At 34.3% G+C, this 23444-nt stretch overlaps 1 protein-coding gene across 1 annotated transcript; it reads right to left on the reverse strand.

Annotated features, from left to right (window-relative positions):
• Positions 1–11470: 11470 nt before the first annotated feature.
• On the reverse strand, positions 11471–15395 carry LOC111215880. Its single transcript, XM_022720093.1, has 3 exons — positions 14447–15395; positions 12605–14359; positions 11471–12549 (listed from the first exon to the last, which is right to left on the reverse strand). Exons 1-3 carry the CDS (start codon positions 15393–15395, stop codon positions 11471–11473), a joined length of 3783 nt encoding a protein of 1260 aa, XP_022575814.1.
• Between the last annotated feature and the right edge of the window lie 8049 nt (positions 15396–23444).

Genomic DNA, 23444 nt, shown 5'->3' on the forward strand with positions numbered 1-23444 from the left:
CAATCATAGTAACCATATAATAAAAATTTAAAAAATTATTTATATATTATATTTTGAATTTTTTAAAACGAGAATAAATTACTAAAACTATTAAAAGTTTCACATTCAAATTTTGTGATCTATGATTTAAAAATTTTGTTATGACATGATACAAATAATTGAAAAATAATATAAGTTGAAAGTCTCATTTAATAAGTATCAAAAATAAAAGATATATAAATATATGTATCATTTTAAATTAAACTATATGCCATATAAAAATACATAAATATCGTAATTTTGAAATTTACTTTAAACATTTTTTTGATAAAAAAATTAAAAAAATATTGACAACTTAATTTTTTTTAAATATTATAAATGACTTAAACCATTATTGCCACAATGAAAATTTTGTTATCACTAATTTAGACTTTTTCCTATAACAGATACAAATGATAAAAAAAATATGAGAAAAAGCATCATCTAATAAATATTAATATTAACATATACCATATATATGTCACTATCATTTAAATTTAATTATATATCATATCAAATAGAAAAAATATTTTTTCGGTTTATTAAATTTATTTATATGTTCGCACCAATTTAATTATATAAGTAGTAGATAATGACTTTTTAATTATTCAATATATATTTATTATTTTATAATATGCTATAAACATATAATATATAAAATAATTTATATATATAATGTTCATTCCGCGCAAGGCGCGGATCTTAACCTAGTTTCTATTTAATTACCATAAGCTATTATTAAGTTAAACTCATGTATGCAGAGCCCTTTCTATCATGTTAGATGCCAATATGCCATAGACGAATTAAAAAAACGATATATTATAGTCTCTATTGTAAATTCTTTAAAGAACAAGTAAAGAAATTATTTCAAACATTAATTACAGATCTAATATTTACAATCAATAAAAATATTTGTTAAAATTTAGTTCACATAAAGTAGACAAAATGTACTAAAGCTAAATAAATATGATTTTTTATCCAAGCACAATAAGTTTAAAAAAGTAAATAACAATATGAATAAATGTTAAATAAATAGAGAAGTAAAACAGAAACAAAAATAATTATAACATGTAAAAGCTCTATGTATATATATCTATTCTATTAAAACACTAGTGTGACCAATTGATAAAGTTATGTCCAATATTTAGTAACCAATTAATTATTCTGCATTTTACGGTTGACATCCCACTAAACAATTTTTGCGGAACCCACACTTTTGTTGTTACGGTCAAAAATCAAGTCATCCTTTATCATATACAAAATTCATTGCATTATCACTCACAGTATAATGTTAACTATATCAATACATCCCTCTATGAATCAGATAATATGGTTTATGTGAGAATTTCATAAACGAGTTTTAAAAAGTGCGATCACTTTAACATGTTTCATTAAATGCGTCTAAGTTCAGAAAATATAAATGGAAAACATTTAGATTCCTAATGCCAATTTCAATACGTCAGTTTTTTTTTTGTAAAGACTACTCATCTTTAAAATTTAGATCAACAAATACCATTTGAATAAATTTGGAAAAAATTCTCAGGTTATTACAATATAGATCCAAAAATGTTGAAATTAACATTACTTCAACGTAATGCAATACAAGTTATATCACTGAACTTTTGTAACATATTTAAATTTTCATTAAAAAGTTCCATCAATAGTTTTTGAACCAAAAACATGAAAATATTTACCAACTAACTATTTACTCAATTATGATTTATATAATAAAAGCATGAAAATATTTACCAATCAACTATTAATTCAATTATGATTTAAAAAGTATCGGTAGCCACTTCTTTCTAATATTTATATTAGCCAACAGTTATATATTATATAGCATTTATCTCTTTCTTTTGGGTTTATGCAAAAATTACGTTTACTCCTTTCGACAATATTCCATCCAAATTTTTTTTGGGTTATTCAATAATCTCAACCATTTTCTTCTTAGAAATTTAACATTTTATTTGATTAATATAATACATTATTTTATGTAATTATATATACAGATACATTATTGACATATCTTTCTACAATGATATGTTAATTATTCCTCATAATATCGGTTTAGGAGTATAAAATGTAATATTACATTATAGACACTTTATATTTTTTAAGAAATAAAAAATAAAACACTTATAGTCGTTTCAATTAGTTTAACGGGTTTTAAATAAACTCATTTAGTTTAACAGATTTAAATAGATTATTTGATTTTACTTAAAGTTAATGAAGACCATATTAACCCATATATATATATTTAACAGAATATATTAAAATTTATTTTTTCAAACATTTTTCAAAAAAATTGTTCGTTTTCGGTGCAGATTAAGTTTGATATTGGTTTTCGGATAAAATACTTTAAGAACCGTTTGAGTATATATGCCATGTCTAATAGAGTATGAGACTTTGATTTTCGGGTCGATTCCGAATCGAGTTTTTGGGGTACAAATATTTTTTACTAATTATGTTAGGTATCTATTAAGAAAATATGATATGTTGCGAATTTTAAGAATAAAGTTTAAAAATAATTTCTGAAATGCATATGGCACAAATGTATAGTTATGCAACTGGGCATATTTAATATAGTTACCTAAAATCATATTAAATTAAATTAATATTAAACACAAATATGATTGTAAAAAAAAGCACAAATATAAAATTAGATTAAAAAAAAATAAAACAAAAAATATGCCAAATGACGGGTCAGAATTTAGTTAATACTATTAAAACATAAATACTTTTGGACTGAGGCATATGTGTTTGAACATACAAAAGACAGCACACTATGTAAAGGTTACGAATTTACCATTAATTCTAAGGCGATAGTGTTTTACAGATGGTTCTTGATATAGCATCCTAGAAGGTTTTGATGGTTTGATTGGGGCAAGAAATGTCAGGGCTACTCTTTCCCCTCTTCATGCGGAGGTGAAAACGCTATTTTGGGCAATGGAGTGTATGAGGAACTTGCGTCAGTTTCAGATTACGTTTGCAACGAATTGTATTCAATTGGTGAAGATGGTTTCAGAAACACAAAAATTGTCAGCATTTGCAAGTTATTTGGAAGATATCAAAACTTTGAAAGAAATTTTTTTTTCAGCTTAGATTCATATTCACAAACACATAATTCAAAGACGAATATTCTAGCACGCAGTATCAGGAAACAATCATATTTCATCGTTTACATAGATACAGAGTTTCCGGTTTGGTTTACAAAACCACTATGAGTTTATTTAAGCTGATCAAAAAAAGACATAAATACTTTTTATCTATTTACAAATAATCTATGGTGGACCATTAAATTTATTTACGTTTCCAATATTTTTGACATACTCTATATTAATTATTTTTAAATATACAATCTAATCTCAATATAACCTCAAATAATGGACCCACTAACCTAACAAATCACATACAACAATCTTACGTAATCTTTTCTTTGTTTCAAATTTTGAATAACTTATATGTATATCATTTGTTTCTAATTATTAGCTATGCACTTCTTAACTTCAATTCATCGTACAAATTTTTTATATACTATTATAAAATTACAAGTTTTACTAACTATTATAAGGTATGTATTGTTTATTGTTTATGTATACTGATATTATAATTTGGTGATGAAGAAAAAAAATTGATTATATAATTTGGTTATGCTTCAATTTTGTATATAGTTTACAATGATTATAATACAAATTAAATTACCATCATTATAAACATATATGATGAATATACATCAATAGTCAAAAGTTATTATTTTATTCAATAACTATAGAGCTTTAATTGTTTTACTAGATTTTGATCCGTGCTTAAAAATGCGCGGGTTTGATTTTTATTAATTTATTGATCAAAAACTGATTTACAAACTACATTATTTTTGTTTCGAACTTGAGTTTTTAGGTCTTTATCATTTGTTTTTCTTTTCTTTTCAAAATATGGTTTTTTTTTTTTAAATATGGTAGTTGTTCTATAATAATATTTGAGTTTTTAGATTTGTTTTCATATCCGACCTAGATTCATGGTTGAACCTATAAACCCGATACATTGTATATAATCCAGTTCATATTTAATGAAAAAATTGTTAATTAAAAATAACCCGGTAAAAACTCAAAAACTCACTATTAACCTTCAATCTGATACCATTGATCCGATAAAACACAAAATATATGATAGTATTTTTTTTAAAAAAATTGAATAAATTACTCATATATTTTTTAATATTACATAAGTTAGTGATTCCTTAGAATTTGATGAAAATTTTGTTATATTATCTATATAAAAAATAATAATAAAAAAACTTATTGATATGACAATTTTAGTTTATTTTCGTTATTAATAACATATTATAAGTTTGTGTTTTTATTTTAGATTAAAAAATTTATTTTAATATAACTTTTAAAATATTCTTGAACACTCGTAATTGTCATATTAATACTATGTATAAAATGACATTATACATGGAAAAATGATATTCAAATATGTATATGATATATGGTATAGGATATATGATTTGGTTTGTATTGAAAATCTGTATAATATTCAAATGAACTATTTTGAATATTGATACATATATTTAAGAAAATCATATTTTCATGTTTGTTAATTTATTTATAGTTCATAATATATTTATACTTATATTAAATTTAAAGTTAATATATCTTTTAAATATATATAGGCTCATTATTAATAAATCTATTTAGGTGTATTTGTAGGCCCAAAAACAAAAGACTTAAATGCCATTAATGAATTTTATTAATTCTTTGTAAGAGTAAGGGTATTTTTGAGAAAAATATAATTTTCATTAAGTGAATGATCATGTTTTAATGGTATTGATCACCCAAGGTTATTATTTTTATTCAATAACTATAGACACACTTATGCTCAATAATAGACCTATAATATTAAGTCATCAATATTAGCATGAATTAGCAGGTATAATACAACATATTATATTATATCATTTGGGAGATTTACCAAATATGATTCAAAACTTGATTTTAAATACAAAACTATATCCAAACTTGAATCAAATGCATAACTAACCTAAAAGCCTTGTGAAATTACAATCAGCCCCTTGTGACAAAAAAAAATAGATACTGTAAGTCATCTAAACGACTTCCAAAGAAGTTTTCTGGTGTAGTTGATATTAACAATAAATTTTAAAAATATTTTGATAAGTGAAAATTTAAAATCATATAATTATAAATAGTTTTAAGTAATATAAATTAAAATATAATAAAATTGAATAGTTTTCAACATAGATGAGTGAAAGTAGTTAATCATGATATTCTTTGGCTTAGGGTTTGACAACATATGTTGTAGTATTGTATCTATTCTTAGGGTTAGATTTTGGAAAGCTTAAATATTTTTTTGAAAAATTATATTTTACCTATATGTGTTTGTTTTTGTGTATAGTAAACACTTTTTAAGTTTAATTTGATTTTATGAAGTGTTTAGTTAGTTAATTTAGTTTAGGGGTTATGTTTAGGGTCTTGACGACTAACATATAAGTCGTCTGGCGATTAGAAGACTTCTCTGAAACTCTTCTAACTCTCGCTAAAAATATTTTAGTTTCCCGCTAAAAATATTTTACTATCTCGTTAAAAATATTGAAGTCTTTGAAAGTCTTTTGAATCGAAAATATTTAATTTTATTGGAATTTTTGTCTTCATATATAAAGAAAAATTTACACATTCTCTCGCCTCCTCTCAAATGGCTGCAACAAAAATGGTATGTTCCTCATTCTAAAATTCTCCAACCTCTCTCTAATCTCTTTAAACTTATAAACACCAAACTTTATATCAATTTATTGTTTTTGTCTCATATCATTCTTACTAGTTTATCTTGTTTTGCAGGTTTTTCATCACATGGTTTTCATCTTCTATTCATTTAAAGATAGATCTATTAATTTTAGATGTGTATTTTTGTGTGTTCTATAAAGGTGGATATATCTAATTTTTCACTCATTTTATCTGTTTTAAGCCATTTGAACGTTTTTGGATATGCAGGTTTTTTAGATCTGGATTTGGATATGCAGGTTTTTCAGATATAGAAGACTTCTGGGACGACTTACCTGTTAGTCGTCTAAAACATAATACGCTAGAAGATTTCTAGGACGACTTACCTGGAAGTCTTCTGACGGAGTCTTCTCACATGTCTCCCTTTCATAACAGATATGAGCCTTTTGGTAAGTTCTTATATCTGATTTTTCTTCATTTGGTAACTTCATGTTGCATAAAGTTCTTACCTTTTTTCCCAAACTAAAATTCTCTAAACCCATTCTAATCTCTTTGATTTGAAAACACCAAACTTTATATGAAATTTTCATTTTTGTCTCATGTCTTTCTCACTAATCTATCTTTTTGTTGTAAGTTTTTAACAAGATGGTTCTCATCTTCCACTTGGATATGTACTTTGTGTGTTCTATAAAAGTAGATCTATATAATCTTCCACTCATTTTTTCTGTTTTTAAGTCATTTGAACATTTTTTGATATATAGGTTTTTCAAATCTAGAGCAGACTTTGGAACATTTATGGAAAGTCTTCTTGGAAGTCTTCTAAAATATAATGCACTAGAAGACTTCCGAGAAGTCTTCTGGAAGTCTTCTAGCGCATTATATTTTAGAAGACTTCCGAGAAGACTTCCCACAAGTCTTCCAAAGTCTTCTAAAATATAAAGTGCTAGAAGTCTTCCAAAGTCTTCCATATCAAGTGGAGTCCAAGCTTGTCTTTGTATAGGAGTGATTTATAATAGTTTTGTTTCTGGTCTGTTTTGTGATTTGCATGTGTACTCATTTAGTTGTGATTTTATTTTTTAAATTTTAAGAGATATTAATAAAAAATTTGGTAAATATGTTCATATTCCACAATATTATCTTGGCAAAATTACTTGACATGATTGAAGTTATTGATACAACTTCAATAGAAAAACAAAATAATAGAAAAAATTAATAAAATTTATTACAGCTAAGGAAGAAGAATTCTCAGGAAAACTTAGTCAAATTCACAAAAGATAAACCATTTAATAAGTTCAAAGATATAACACTTTCTTTAGAAGTCTTTTGGAAAGTCGTGTAGCAAAAAATATTATTTATGCATATAACAATAATGATACTTAAGTCATTGATAATTATGCATAAACATATAACAAAAATGATACTTAAGTCATTGATAACTTAAGTTACTTAAGTCTTCTCGGATCAGCTAGAAACTTTAACAAACATGAATGTTAGTAACCTCATAAATATCACGAATTAAGTTATAGATTTCATTCATTAGCTAAAATATTGATTAATAGACATGAATTAACAAGAAAATGTTTAAAATTATTTATAGTTTTAGAGAAAATGAAAGTTTATTAAACATTGACGCAAACGACTTCCACGGAGGTCGTCTGGCAGACTTGTAGGAAGTCGTCCATTAGGTTAGTTTTGCAATTGATTTTTAACCTAGACGACTTACATGAAAGTCGTCCATCTTTGTTTGTTAAAAAAAACCTCGAGCCGACTTATATGTAAGCCATCTAGGAAAAACATGTTAGTTTTGCATTTGACCGGATTGTGTCATAAATTTGATTTTTCCTGGACGACTTAAACGTAAGTCGTCCAATAGAAAATTAAAAAAATCAGTATTTTATTATACCTAGACGACTTTCATGTAAGTTGTCTCAGGCTAATTTTGCAATTGAAAAATAAAACAAAAAAATTATTTTTTTAGACGACTTACACGGAAGTCGTCCGTCCGACGACTTACATGGAAGTCGTCCAAGATAAGCAAGGTTTGAACAGAATCTCGGAATAAAATCATGGACGACTTCAATGTAAGTCGTCAGACGCACGACTTCCTTGTAAGTCGTCTAGAAAAAATATTATTTTTTTTGTTTTATTTTTCAATTGCAAACCTAACCTGAGATGACTTCCATGTAAGTCGTCTAGGTATAACAAAATATTAGTTTTTTAATTTTCCACGTAAGTCGTCCAGGAAAAGTCAAATTTCTGACACAATCCGGTCAAATGCAAAACTAACTCAATTATCCTAGATGACTTACATGGCGTCTCGAATGTTTTTTAATAAATTTTAATAAACAAAGATGGACGACTTCCATGTAAGTTGTCTATAAAACACATTTAAAAGTCAATTGCAAAATTAACCTCTGCATTGACCAGAAGACTTCCTTGTAAGTCGTCAACAGCTAGACGACTTACCTGTAAGTCACCTGGACGAACATATCAGGGAAAAAAAACTGATTTCATATTTTCAGTCAGTGAGATAACTTGTTTAGCACATATAAATCTTCTCCAAGCACCCGAAATCTCAAACAAAAGTGACCCACTAAGAATCGTAAGCTTCAATGGCTCTATGAACCATAAAATTTTTAGAATCAAAATCTTGGGTTTTTCTTGATGAATATGGAGAGAAAGTGAAAGAGATGTTGTTTTTAGTTCATAAGAATTGAGAAAGAAAAAATGTAAATCGATTTTTAGGTGCATTAAGACCTTCGAGTTGGTTGTTCATGGTGGTTGGTGTATTGATGGCAATGACAATATTGTGAATACTTGAGGAAGATGAGGGTGATAGAGTAAAATATGCATTTTCGATAAGAAAAAAAATGATGGCATTTTCGTGAATAATATGAACTTTGAAGTGAAAGAGGCAAGTCAAAGTTCCAAAAAAACATGAGTTAGTTTTGTGTTTGACTTCAAGTTTTGAGTCATATTTGCAAAGACCCCATATAATTTTACATTATATAGTTTCAAACATGTATAAAATCAAATTTGATAAAAACACTTTAGCAAATCATCTGTCAAAACAAAATTATATATATATATATTACGTTAAATTAATTTTATAAGAATATCTATGATAAAAATTTGTTATTTAAGATAAGTTTAAATACTATTAAAAACATACAAATTTATTACTATTAAATTAGCTAAAATATGCCAAGTAAATCTTAATTTACACCAATTTCACAAATGTAACTCTTATAAAATGCACACAAAATATAATGAGAGAGAGTAAATTTGGGCATTCGGGTCTTTGGACCGGATGGTCAGTTCTTTTCGGATTTGGATCTTTTGAGTCCTACATATTTTGACCCAACTAGATATCTGAATTTTTTTGGTTTAGGTTCGGGTCGGCTCTTTTTGAGTTTGGATAGGTCTGTGTCCATTATTTAAATAAAATACTTATATTTTTTGGGTACATAGTGGATCTGGTTCAGTTCAAGTATTTTGAAACCGAAATACTCAAAATACCTAAAACCCCAAAATATCTGAAACCCGAAAAATATTCAAATATTGAAAAGATACAAAATGTCAAATAAATTAATATATATTATAAAATTTCATGCATAATCTCATATAAAGTAATATATATATTATATAATTTTATACATAATCTCATATAAACTAATATATAAATTATATAATTTTAAACAACTTATCTGCTTCGATATAGTAAGACTTTGTTACACAAATGTACAAAATCGTAAAATTTTAATTTATATCAAATTTTGTTTATAATTAAAAAAAATAAAACCCACGCTTTTCTTTCTTATTAAAACTAAAACATTCTGTTAGACCTAACTATTATTTTGAAATTTTTAAAATTTAATACACCTTCTAGTTTATGTTTATACCATATGAATTCATTATTTGTACTTTCTTAATATTTGGAAATGGTTACAACAACATTAGTTAGGTCTGGTCCACTATTAATTTGCACTGTGATGTTCTATGCAGATTAGAATATCACCGTGCAAATTACTGCATTCAGGGAATCAAACAGTATTATGTTGATGTTGGGGAAGAAGATTGGAAGTTTGATACATTTTACGATCTTTATGGGAGGCTTGTTATCAATCAAGCTATTATCTTCTGCAACACAAGACAAAAGGTACTAGTGTTCTTAAGCTCTCTTGGTCTCCCTATATCTTATATGTCAGAGAGTGTTAAAGCTTTGGTCTGGATTGTAAAAGGTGGATTGGCTTACTGAGAAGATGAGGACTACTAACTTCATAGTGTCATCAAACGTCAAAAGGAGAGAGCGGAAATCATGAACAAGTTCCGGTCTTTTAAAAGCCGTGTTTTGATTGCTTCAGATGTGTGGGCAGGAGGGATCGATGTAAGAGTTGCAGGTTTCTCATGTGGTCAATTATGATATACCGAAAACCTGAGCTTTACATTCATCGCATTGGACGAGCTGGTCGGTTTGGGTGGGAAGGTGTTGCGATTAGCCGATTAACTTTGTGAAAAGTTGTGACATGAAGACTCTTTGGGACATGGAGCTGTACCACGGTACTCGAATCCGCGAGATGCCTGCTGATCTTGCCTAAAGAAGCCGAGGAGGTTGAAGACTTGGTGTTGAGGCCAGTTTTGTTCTTTAACTTTAGTTTTTCTATTTCTCTGAACTATTGGTTTAGATTTAGGCATAGCCCTATATATGACCATGCGAGTCAATATATAGTATACAGTGATCACCTAGGGTTAACAGGGAAACTCCAAAACAAAAAAAATTAATATTCAAAGAAACTAATTAATACTACAATCTGCAGTCTTTCACATATGTTGATCTACAAGAGACTCTAAGATACATTCATCTCATAAAACGAAAGACCTTATAATGTATACGCTGTTTAGAATGATCACTGAAGGCTAGGGAGTATAACACAAAACAGAAACACTCAAAATTTAAGGAAACTACCACCACAATATGCAGGAATCTCTCACCTACTTTGATCTATAACCGACTCCAAGATACATTGTTTTCGAAAACTTAGAGACCTTACAAATCATGCAATAGAGATTACAAACACTGTAAAGACATAATGTAGTGTTCCAACGTATCAAAATAGAAAATCTACCTGTTCATCAATGGATATATTAGCAATCAATTTTTAGACTCTCACAGACGCTAGACCAATGAAAGAAATGTTGACAAGTCAGGTTAAAATAAAATTTCAGTTAAAAAATGGAGCTTAGATATATCACATAACTTACTTTGTAAATTTTTCATATGTACAAATACCAATTTACAAAGAAAAAGTCAAGAAAAGCATATACCTGAACAAAGCCTTGGCATCAGTGAGGTTATGAACAGCTTTTGAAGCACGAACCTAAACAATTGAAACTAGTCTTTACTTCATGTATGTGTCTCCTTCTTGTTATTTTCGTCAAATAAATTACAAACAAGTTTGAAAAAGGACATACATACCTGAGAAAATTCTGAATCTATAATAAAAAAGAAATCTGCTGCACATCAAATGAGCACCTTCTGAAGCACATGCATACCTGAGAAAATCAGAATTAATTAGTCTTTACTTCATGCAAAATGCCTCATACTTACATTGATCGTTCTTTGGTTCATACTTTTTTTTTTGTCACAAGAAATTTGATTAATAAACTAAAAGAAGAGCAAGATTCAGTCCAGGTTTAGGCCCAGTTCGAACAGCCCATTACACTAAATCGTTTCTGAGAGCCCCTTTTGCCAAAAGGTCGGCCTCGACGTTGTCTTTACGGGGAATATGAAAAAACGCAATAGAAACAAATACAGAGGAGATAGCTTGAATATCCATGGTGATTCCTAGCAGATCTTTCCTTTGTGTCTTGTTGTTAATAGCTCCAATGAGCGTTGAGTTGTCGGAGTACACTCGGATGTGTGAGAACTCCTGATTCACTGCCGTATACAGCCCTTCCCGAACCGCCAGGGCCTCAGCTACCAGCGGGGAATCGACGAAATTCTGTACCATAGATCCTCGACTGAGGGTGACTTCCTTTGATCCTGTGAAGATCCAAGCTAAACCCGCTTTCTTCCTCGCTGCATCCCAAGCTGCATCCGTTCTGCAGATGATGACTTCACTGCCCGAGTCAGCTAGTCCTCTGTCTTCCTGACGATCTGTATGCAGGTTGGTGCTTTGTAGCTCTTTTGTGTTTGTTTGAGCTTTGTTCCATTCCCTTTCCCATGCTAATCCCTTTGTGGCCACTTCCTCTGGCTGTGATAGTTTATTTTCGAAAATAAGGGAGTTACGATCCTTCCATATCGACCAACATATCCAAGGGAGGATGGTGTGTGGAATCCCAGTAGGCGGGAGGCAAATTGTTGATCTGAATCTCACAACCGCTGTTGCAAAAGTGTCATCAGTAGCTATGTGAACTTCATCTTTAAGAGGGACATTACTCCATACTTGCTGCGCAAAAGGGCACAAGAAGAAGGTATGTAAAGGCGATTCTGTACTCTGGCATCTTGGACATTTTGCTTCTGTATTGATTCCTCTTCGTTGTAAATTTTCCCCTAGGGCCAGGGCACCCTGAATGATCGACCACATGAAGACTCTCAGCTTTGGTGAACATTTGCTTGCCCATATATCCTTGATCCAGTCAAACTCAGTTGTTGCTCGTGGGCCTGCATCTTCTGGTGACTGTTTTGCCACAGAGTTGTACCCTGATCTTGTGGAATACACACCCGAGGGAAGATGTTGCCAGATGAATTTATCCTCCGCCCCTGCTCTGCTTGGTTTAAGGCATTGAATCTCTTCTGTGAAGGCAAGGTAAAATCTCCTTGATTCTCTGTTTATTCCATTGCATATCACTTGTCAGTAGATCAGACACCCTTAGGTCTAGGTCTTTTTCCTGTATTGGTCCAAAAGGTTTTGATTGGTCTTTAAGAGATACCCAGGCGTCTTTCCACACTCTTGTAGTTGCACCATTTCCAATTGCCTTGCCTATATTATCTCTGAGAAGGTCCCTTCCGAGTAGTATCCCCTTCCATCCATGTGAGCATGTCGATGGTTGTTCTACCTCTAGGAAGTTCTTCCGGTGACAGTACTTCCCTTTGAGCACTCTAGCTAGTAGACAATCCGGGGTAGTTATGATCCTCCAGGAAATTTTAGCTAATAGAGCCTGATTGAACAATTGAATGTCCCTGAAACCTAGACCTCCTTCAGCTTTAGATCTCGTTAGCTTTTTCCAGGCAACCCAGCTCATCTTCCTTTTATTATCCCCTCCATCCCACCAAAATCTTGTCAACACAGATTGAATTCTCTTACAGAGACTTATTGGCAGTTCAAAACATGACATTGTATAGGTAGGGATTGCTTGGAGAACAGCTTTCATCATTGTCAGTTTCCCCGCCTTCGATAGAAACCTGTTGTTCCAGCTTGCCGCTCTCTGGCGGATCCTATCAACAATTTCCGTGAACAAATCTCTCTTTCTGCGTCCGAAATGCTCGGGGACTCCAAGGTACTTTCCTTCTCCTCCTTCTCTTGTAATTCTAAGAATAAATTTCGCCTTTTCTTTCAACTCTGGTGGGGTCCTTTTCGAGAAAGTAATAGCTGACTTGGTTTTGTTTATCTGTTGTCCCGAGGCACACTCGTAGTCTGTGAGGATCTTCTTCAGCGCAACGCAGGCTTCTGGTGTGGCAGAGCAGAAGAACATGGTGTCATCAGCAAAAAGCAAATGATTGACACGTGGACTTCCTCTTGCCACTCTAATTCCTTGTAAGGTTCCTTCCCTTCCTGCCTTTTTGCATAGACCTGATAGAACCTCCCCACATAGTATGAATATGTAAGGGGAGAGGGGATCTCCCTGTCTGATGCCTCGCTGAGGTTTAACCATTCCATATACATTATCATTAATTAGATAAGCATAGGATACTGTTGAGATGCATTCCATTATCCACATAGTCCACTTGCTGTGAAAACCCAATCTTCTTAGGACCTGATAGACAAATCTCCATTCTATTCTGTCATAAGCCTTAGACATGTCTGTTTTAACAGCCATCGAACACTGTTGTGTTGCCTCAGATGACTTTAGATAGTGAAGTACTTCGTGAGTAATCAGAACATTATCTGTGATCACTCTCCCTGGAATGAATGCTGATTGATTCTCAGAAATTACTGAATTTAGAACCTCCTTAAGCCTTAAAGCTAACAACTTGGATATGATCTTGTAGTAGATATTGCACAAGGCAATGGGTCTGTAGTCTTCAGCTCTCTTTGCATCGAGGTGTTTGGGAATCAATCTAACATAAGTGTGATTTACTGTTTTTGCGAGGCTCCCCGTCTGGAAGAATTGCTGTATCTCCCTGATCACCGATGGCCCAGTTATCTCCCAATTAGCCTGAAAGAAACTTGCAGAGAATCCATCAGGACAAGGTGCCTTGTCCGGATTAAGTGCAAAATTAGCCTCCTTGATCTCCTTTGGTGTGGGGTCTCTTATTAGCCTTTGGTTTTGTTTCTCTGTGATACAGGGCTTGAGCGCCTCTTGGACTATCTGTGCTCCATCTGAGGTTGTTGCTGTGAAGAGATTTGTGTAGTAATTGCAAATCACGTCCGATATCTGCTCTTCTTCATAACAAGGTAGTCCATCTTCATCCTCTATGACTGTCAGCTTGTTTTTTTACTTTCTACTTTTAGTAGTAGCATGGAAATAACCTGTATTAGAATCTCCAAGTGACAGCCATAACTGGCGACTTCGTTGTTTCCAGAAGTTCTCTTCTTCCTTATACATCTTGAGTAAATTTATGTTTAACTTTTGCAGGAGCCTCTCATCTGGGACTGGGTTAGACATTGCTTCATCAAGTTTCCTCCGGATAGTCTCAATGCTCAGTCTGCTGTTTTCGTAAAATTCCTTACTCCACTTGCATATTGCTTGACGGCATAGTGAGAGTTTTTCCTCAACTTCCAGGTTAGTGTTGTTCTCCCAGAGTCCTTTGATGATTGCTTTTATTTCTTCATTGTCTTTGAGCCTTCGATCAAATCTAAAAATCCCTTTTCCTTTTTTCCTCCTTGTATCCAGGAAAGATACTAAGGGTCTATGATCCGATCCCTCATATCGCAAGTACTGGCTTCGGCAAGATGGGAAGAGGTCGGACCATTCTGCGTTACACAGGGTTCTATCGAGTCGGCATTGCACCAGGTGCTTGTATCTTTTTCCTCTCCATGACAGAGAACTTCCACAATGCTTTAGATCAAACAAGCCATTTGTCGACAGGAATGATCTGAATGCACAGAAAGTGCCTTCCGCTCTCTCCGGACCACCGCACTTCTCGCTATTATCAATAATTTCATTGAAATCTCCTGTTAGGTACCACGGGTTTGAGTTCTTGTCCTGGAGATTAGAAAGCTCATCCCAAACTTCTTGTCTCTTAGTCTGATCAGGTTCACCGTAGACAAATGTAGTGTGGAAATCCACTCCTTTATAAGAGATAGTAGTATCAGTGAAGTTCTTTGTCGCTGAGTTGATCGTCAGGTTGATCTCTTTCTTCCAGTATAGGAAGAGACCTCCACTTCCCGGTGACTCCGGGGGAACTGTGTAGTACTTTTCAGGGATTAGCCATTGTAGCTCTTTTAGAGTTTTGACGTCTGGGTTCTTTGTTTCCATTAGGAAAATAATATCAGGAGAGTTCCTTCTATTTATTTCCTTCAGTTCGTTCTTTGGTTCATACTATGTCTTAAAGACTTGGTTTAAGCCAATTTCCATCCAACAATCTAAAAGCAGACATGTAGTCTTTGTCTAAATATTTGTCAAGGCTTGTGGTGAAGTAAGGATGCTGTTTTTGATTCATGTTATTGTCTTAAACTCTTTTAAGCCTTGTGGTTATTGTAAATATTTGGTTTTTGGTTTATAGTCTCTGCTTTAAATCTTCTTTTAAGTCGTTGATCTTGTTTACCGTACAAAAACTCAAACAAAGATAGTCTTTGTGTAGGACTTTTCTAAGCCGCGGGTAGATTTTTCCATCGAACAATAATAGTTTTTCCTACAATCTATTTAAACCGTTGGTCGTTTTTCACCATTAGTTGTTTTCGCATGCAATCAAGTCAACGTCTAGTTGTTCATAGTTCTCGTCTTTATGAACTTTTATAAGCCGTGGGTTCCTTAAGACGTTACGGAGTTGGTCGTTTTTCCCATCCAACAACTCCAAAACCATTGATAAGATTTATCTATATACTTTTTGAAGAAGCCGTTCTGGTAAAGAAAAGAACCTCTTTTCAGTTTATAGTCTTTGCATTTAGAATTTGATGACCTTTTTTCATTATATCCAACAAGTCTAAAACCAACCCTAGTCTTGGTCTAAAGACTTTGATAAAGCAGCCCTGGGTAGTAATCTAGATTCAGTCTTAGTCTTTGTCTGAAGACTCATAGCAGTGTGTTGTAGCTTTGTCCAAGTTGAGTCTGTCTAAAAACTTTTCATAAGCCGTGGGTAGATATTTTCTAAAGATTCTTCATAAGCCGTTTCCATCTGAGTTTTTTCTATAGACTTTTCATAAGCCGTGTGTAACAAGCAGTCAAAGTCTATCTAAAACGTTTACCGTCTAAAGACTCTTTCAAGTCATTGTCTTTGTGTAAAGACTTTTATAAGCCGATTATAACACATAGTCTTTGTCTAAAGACTTTCCGGTGTACCGTTGGTCATTTTATACATCCAAACATTCATAGTTTTTGCGTGTCTAAAGACCTTTTGTAAGCCATTGTTGTTTGATCCACTCTACGTTTCATAGTCTTTGTCTAAAACTTTATTGCAAGAAGTGGGTACAATCACAGTCTCATGTCCAAAAAAATTCTTAAGCCGTTTGTTGTTTTTGTAAGCACTTTGTTGATAACTTGATATTGTCTAAAGACTCTTCATAAGAATTTTTCAACTCAGTCTTTGCAAATTTTCATAAGCCCTTGTGGTTCTCAATATTTTCTAAAGACTTCATATACATCATTTGAAAGTTATGGTCTTTGTTTAAAGACTTTTAAAGCGGTGGGTAACTCACAGTTTTTGTCTAAAGACTTTATAAGCCATGGGTAACTAACTCGGTCTTTGTCTAGAGACTGTAAGGTGTACTGTTTGTATTTTATTTTTATCCATCAATATATTCATTGTCTTGTGTCTGTTTAAAGACGTTCTTGTAAGCCTTAGTCCTTTATCAACCAAACATTCATAGTCTTTTGTCAAATCTAAAGACTTTTCTGGTAAGCCATGGGTTGTTTGATCTATCCAAGTTTCATAGCCTTTGTCTATAAGCAACACGTGGGTACAAAACACAGTCTGTCTATAGACTTGTCTTCAGCCGTGGGTAACTAATTAAGTCATACATTCTATCCCCCAGACATCCTTGCTTAGACATGCACTACCGACTAATATTTGTTTGGGATATGGTTAATAAAGACTTTATAAGCCGTGGGTAACTCAAAGACTTTATAAGCCGTGGAAAAACTCACAATCTTTGTTTAAAGACTTAATAAGCCGTGAGTAACTCAAAGTCTCTGTCTTCAGACTTTATAAGATGTCAGTAACCCAAAGTGTGTCTAAATACATTACAAGCCGTCGGTATTTCACATTCTTTGTCTATATACTTATAAACCGTGGTAACTCAGAATCTTCGTCTTATAGACTTGACTTCATAACTGTGGGTAACTCAAGTCTTTGTCTAAGACTTTATAAGCTGTGGGTAACTCACATTCTTTGTCTTAGAGATTTTGTAGACGTGGGTAACTTAAAGTCATTGTCTAAAGACTTTACAACAGTGTCTGGTGACCTTGGTCTTTTTGATCTACCTTATACAGGTCCTAAATATACGTGGACAAATAAGCGGCCTTCAGAACCAGTCGGCAAAAACTTGATAGGTGTCTGGTGAATGGGGCATGGATTCTACATTTCCTTCAAGGTCATTGTGAATTCTCGGCACCGGAGTTTTCAGATCATTGTCCTTGCCATATTCAATTGTCTACTCCGCCTCCAATTCTTTTGGCACTCGCCGTTCAGGTTCTACAATTTATTAACTAAGAACCCACTTCATTGAAGTTGTGACGGGAGCTTGCGCTCAGGCAGGTCCTCGGGCCTATACTTTGAGGGATTTCTGTTCCAAATTAAAAAAAAAAAGTCTAAAGAGGCCCATGAAAACTTTGCACCAAGACAGTTATAGTGATATCGAGAAACGAGTGCAGATAGCATAGAGAGGCTAATTGGTTTCTGCTCCTCAGCTTATTGCTCTTGATGATCCTACGCCAATCAATGTTCAGACAGAAGTTCTAGCTAAGGATCTTGGATTTATCTGCGCCTAACTGAGGAAAGCTTCTTCAAACAGCGTTCGCGAGTAAAATGGCTGGGTGAAGGTGATCTGAATACTCCCTTCTATCATAATATGATGACAGTGCGGAATGCTCTAATTGCTGTTAAGAAACTGCTTCGTGATGATGGGTCTGTTACAAACTCGCTCCAGGAGGTGCTCTCTAGCTGCTGGGAGTATTTTGAAAGTATTTATGCACTATTCGAGGTACCTTCTGGCCTATCTTCCAGATTTTCTGAGCGATTATATACACAAGATGCTCAAGTCAGGATAAAGAAGCTTGCATGCTTCTGTTTACGCCCGATATGATCTATCTTGCGCTTCAAAAAATGAAGAGTAAGAACCCAGGGCCAGATGGCTTTCCCGTTTAATTTTTTTAGAGCCTCCTAGAGCGTGCTTGGTGAGGAATTCATATCTTCTTCCACTCTTGATTTCTTCAGACCAGCTTTATGCCACGTCTTTAGACGACATATCCTTTGTCCCCTTCCCAAGTGGCCTGGTGCAAACACTATCAAGAATTCAGACCTATAGTGGTGTCTTAATACACAATATAAGTTGATCTCGGAGCTCATCTCCAACCGGCTAAAGTCTATCCTTCCTTCTATCATCTTACCGAACCAGCCAGGTTTTGTCAAGATAGGTTGATTCTTGAGAACATTTGTTGCCGCCTCAGAGGTTCTTATGGCTACCACAAGATTCAGAGGTTCCAAAAATGACTGTCAAAGTTGACTTAGCGAAAGCTTTCGATTCGGTTAGATGGGATTTCGTGCTGAGTACTCTTCACGCCTATGATCTGCCTCCTCTGTTCATTGGCTGGGTTACACGTGCATATGCTCTCCATCCATCTCCCTCAGTATAAACGGAGTCACATCGGGCTACTTAAAAGGGAAGACTGGTCTAAGACAAGGAGATCCGTTGTCGCCAATCTTATTTGTCATGATGATGAATATTCTATCGTTAATGCTGAACAGGGCTTCTGGTTTCTTTGGTTACCATCATGACAGTGCCGATCAACAATTGACTCGTTTGTGCTTCGCTGATGATTTTCTTATTTTCATCGAGGGTTCTGAATTATCTTTGGAAGGAGTGTTTGCTGTGTTATCAGATTTTGAAATGATGTATGGCCTTGCAGTTAACATCAGCAAAACTACCTTGTGCGCTTCAGGGATTGGGGAGGATGAGATTCAGCGCATCTCCAATGGGTTCGGGCTTGCACGCTCCAATCTTCCGGTTCGCTATCTTGGGACTCCTCTTTGCACGAAGAAGTTATCCTTCTCAGACTGTGATCCGCTACTTCTGCAGAAAAAAAGAAATGAGCTCTTGGACTACAAGAACTCTATCTATGGCGGGCAGGCTAACCTGTGCTTACCTTTGTCATCTCTGGTATCATTGGCTACTGGTCAAGTGCGTTTTTTTTTTCTTCCCAAGTGAGTAATGAGAGCTCTCAATTCTCTTTGTAGTTCTTTCTTATGGCAGGGACTATTGGGATTTCCAACAGGCGCAAAGGTTGCTTGGAAGGATGTGTCACTCCTAAGCATGAGGGCGGGCTTGATATCTGAAATTTGAGACATGGAGCGAAACGTGTGCCTTAAAACTAATATGGATGTTGTAATTCAATAGCTGGTTTGATCTGGGTCGCTTGGATAAGGCAGAGATGGATTTGAATAGAGCCCCTTTTTGGTCTCTAAAGAGAAAAAAAAACATTTTCCTGGATGTTCAGGAGATTACTCAAGCTGCGTCCAAAGCTCTGATTTTAATCAGAATATCGATTGGCAGAAGAGAAATATACTTATTTCTGGTGGAATCCTTGGACCCCATTTGGCTCTCTCTCTCTCTCTCTATGGTTTCCTTGGACCATATGGCCCCTCTCTCTTGGGGTTCCTTTATTTGCACTGGTTTCAGATGTTTGGAACGGGCGCTCTTGGTCTCTCTCGGCAGCAAGGTCTAATCGCCACCTCCAACTGCTGTCCTTCTTAACTACGATTTCCTCTATGATAGGCCAGATATTCCTAATTAGATATCAATGGAAATATCAGAAAACCTTCATATCTCGCTTGATATGGGAGGCCATTGGCCTCATCTGCTGCTCCAAAAGATTGGGCTCCTCTGCTATGGCATAAAGGCATTATCCCTCGACATGCTACGACTACTTGTTATTCATCTTGATAGAAACCCAACGTTGTACCGTCTCCATTCTTGGGGTCTGGACGTTGGCTCTACTTGTCTCCTCTGCCGCCAGGCTGATGAATCTGGAATCATTTATTCTTTGAATGTCATTACTCAGCAGAAGTATGGTCCACTATCTGCTGCTCGCCTCAATCAGAATGTCCTTCCAACTTCTTGGAATGCGATTCTACTGACCTGAGTTGAGAATGTTTCTTCAGACCGTTATAGTAAAATGTGCCATGTTCAGTTTCAAGCTTGGCAGGCTGTGTTTTTATTGCTTATTGACGAGAACGCAATGTCAGGTTCCACTCAGGTCTAACTATTCCAACTTCCGCCTCTGTCTTGGTGCGGACATTCAACGTATTGTCAGTGACAAATGCACGGCAATGGTCTCACTTGGTCAATCTTTAGGCCAGCCGCTTTTGCGCATTTGGAAGCCGCCTTAGAGTTAACCGGTTAACTCTTCTATTTGCATTTTATGTAACATATAATCATACTAGTGGTATTCCGGCGCTACGCGCCGGGTTCGTATATTTTATTCACTTAATCTATTTGTACTTATCGTCCAAGATATAAGAAGTTTGTATCCTGGATAGTTAGATGGCTATAAAATACAACTTTTTCTTTATAAACCGGAAAAACCCATAAGAATCTTGCGGAAGAGACGGTAGATATGAAACCCTAGATTTTACTTGATCGTTGGAGCTTTCTTTAAATCGACGTCAAATGAATCGATAAGAAGAATTTACTTATACAGTAACAGCCTATGTATCCATTAAACTTCTTAATTATATCACATCCAATGCCATATAATTAACCGAAACAGGAAGCGTACTTTTTACAGTAAAGGTTAGATTGAGGAGTCACGAATGTCCAAAACATCAATCAATATCCAAACGACTACGAAAGCAGCATAAGAACAAATAACAGGCTAAAGTGTTTGGTTTGTTCTATCACGCAGTGTAAATTTTGGAGGCAAATCTATAATGTAAGTTTACCACCTTTTTGTTTCTCAATATACATCTGATCCTGCTCTTTGAAACTCAACCGCATCTTTTTTTATACTTTGCGGTTGTCTATTCTTCGTATCTTCGTATGTCTCAACATGTACTATTGCGTTCATACATTTGTTTTTGATTATCAGCTGTGTCGAGACTCTTAATTACATACCCTAATCTAGAAGTTTTCCTTTATTTCATGTTTTTTTATTTATTATAGGGATTTACCTTTTTATGTTTAGGCTCTCTCTATATAGAGAGTTTTAGGTATTCTGTTTTGGACATTCATATCTTTCTTATCAATAGAAGTTTTTAAGCTTTTATCTTTTCTGGTGGATTCCAGAGCTTAATATTCGAGTTCTTGCTTGAGAGCTTGATTTTGATCTAAGGGTTAGTGTTTGCTAACCTTAGTGATTTCCGACTGCGTCAAGTGGTATCAGAGCAAGGTCTTCTCCTTCTCTTTCGAAGCTTGATCAGCCATGGGTGATCAACCAGTAACCAAGCCGACTTCGAGGGTTTTCGCAGAAGGTTTAAGGGAGGCAACCACAAACCTCACTACTGTAACTGCTCAATTGGCAAATCTGGTAAACTGCGTTAAATAATCAGGTTGTGGCTTATCCAAATCAGGTTAATAACCCGGTCAAAGAGGTGGAGAAAGAAGAGAAAGAAGACCAATTCGGGGTCAACAAGGTCGAAACAATCGTGATGTTATTGTTGATAATTCTAGTTCAGAAGAAGAATCAGAAGAAGAAATAGCTGAAGGAAACCAACAAAAACAATATGATTATCGGGTAAAAGCCGATATTCCATTGTTCTATGGAACTATGGGAGTGGAGGAGTTTCTTGATGGCAAATTGATGTTGATCGATTTTTTTGGATGTCATGGGCTTCCGAGAATAAACAAGTTAAGATGGTAGCTGTCAAACTGAAGAAGACTGCGGCATGTGTTGGGATAACTCGTTGTCCAAAGGCAAAGACAAAGGAGAGGACCAGTTAGGACTTGGCGTCGAATGAAGCAATTAATGCTGGAGCGATTCTTACCAGAAGATTACGAACAAATTCTTTACAAGATGTATCTCGATTGTGTTCAAGGAAACAGAACTGTGACCGAGGTACACAGCTGATTCTTCTGCGTTTCTCTGAACGCAATGAGTTAGGCGAAACAGAGAATCAGAAGGTGGCTAGGTACATCAGTGGGTTAAAGGGTTCTCTTCAGGGAAAGATGGGTTTGCAAACCGTATGGACTGTGCAGGAAGCTTCCAGTCTAGCATTAAAAGCTGAGTTAATGGAGAAGTCATCACGCGGGTTCTCAACATTTAGAAGAAACACGGCTCAGACCAATTTTGAACCAACAAGTGAGAAAGAAAAAGAGTGTAGCCAATAAAGACTCCATCGGGAAACAAAGGCTAGTAGCTCTAACTCAACCCAACAGAACAAGGCACCAGCTCAGAGACAAAACAATCCTTATGCTAAGCCTTCCATTGACAAGTGTTTTCCGTTGCCAAGGACATGGTCATAAATCAAATGTCTGTCCAAGTCGGAGAACAGTTGCTATCATAGGAAGAAGATGAAGAGGATGAAAGGGATTTTGCTGAGAATGAAGAATATGAGGGAGCTGAATTCGCTGAAGAAGAATCTGGAGAGATGATAAACCTGTGCTGCAACGAGTCTTGTTCATCATCTAAAGAAGAGGCCAACGTAAGATTTGTTTAGAACACATTGTTCTATTCAAAACAAGGTGTGTAATGTGATTGTGGATAATGGAAGCTCAGAGAATTTAGTTTCTCAAAAGCTGGTGGACTATCTGAAGCTACCCACAACCCGTCATGAGAAACCATACGGTCTTGGTTGGGTGAAGAGAGGATCACAAGTTCGAGTTAGCATGACTTGCAAAGTTCTCATATCTATAGGTAAACATTATAAGGAGGAGATCACTTGTGACGTCTTGACATGGATGTTTTGTCACATTCTTCTTGGACGACCTTGGCAGTATGATAACGATATCACATATCGAGGTCGAGACAATGTGATAATGTTTACGTGGGGCAACCATAAAATTGCCATGGCACCTGTTAAGGATTTTTGTAACACTGCGAAGGAAAAGAAGTCAAGTTTCTTGGTTATGACACATGACGACAAAGAGCTTGATGGGGATGTTCAAGAAGCAGGTGTTTCTACCCCTTGTTGTTAAAGGGTTGTTGAGTTGCAGT

The sequence above is a fragment of the Brassica napus genome, chromosome A5 (genome assembly GCF_020379485.1).
Source record: "Brassica napus cultivar Da-Ae chromosome A5, Da-Ae, whole genome shotgun sequence".
Taxonomy (NCBI): Eukaryota; Viridiplantae; Streptophyta; class Magnoliopsida; order Brassicales; family Brassicaceae; genus Brassica; species Brassica napus.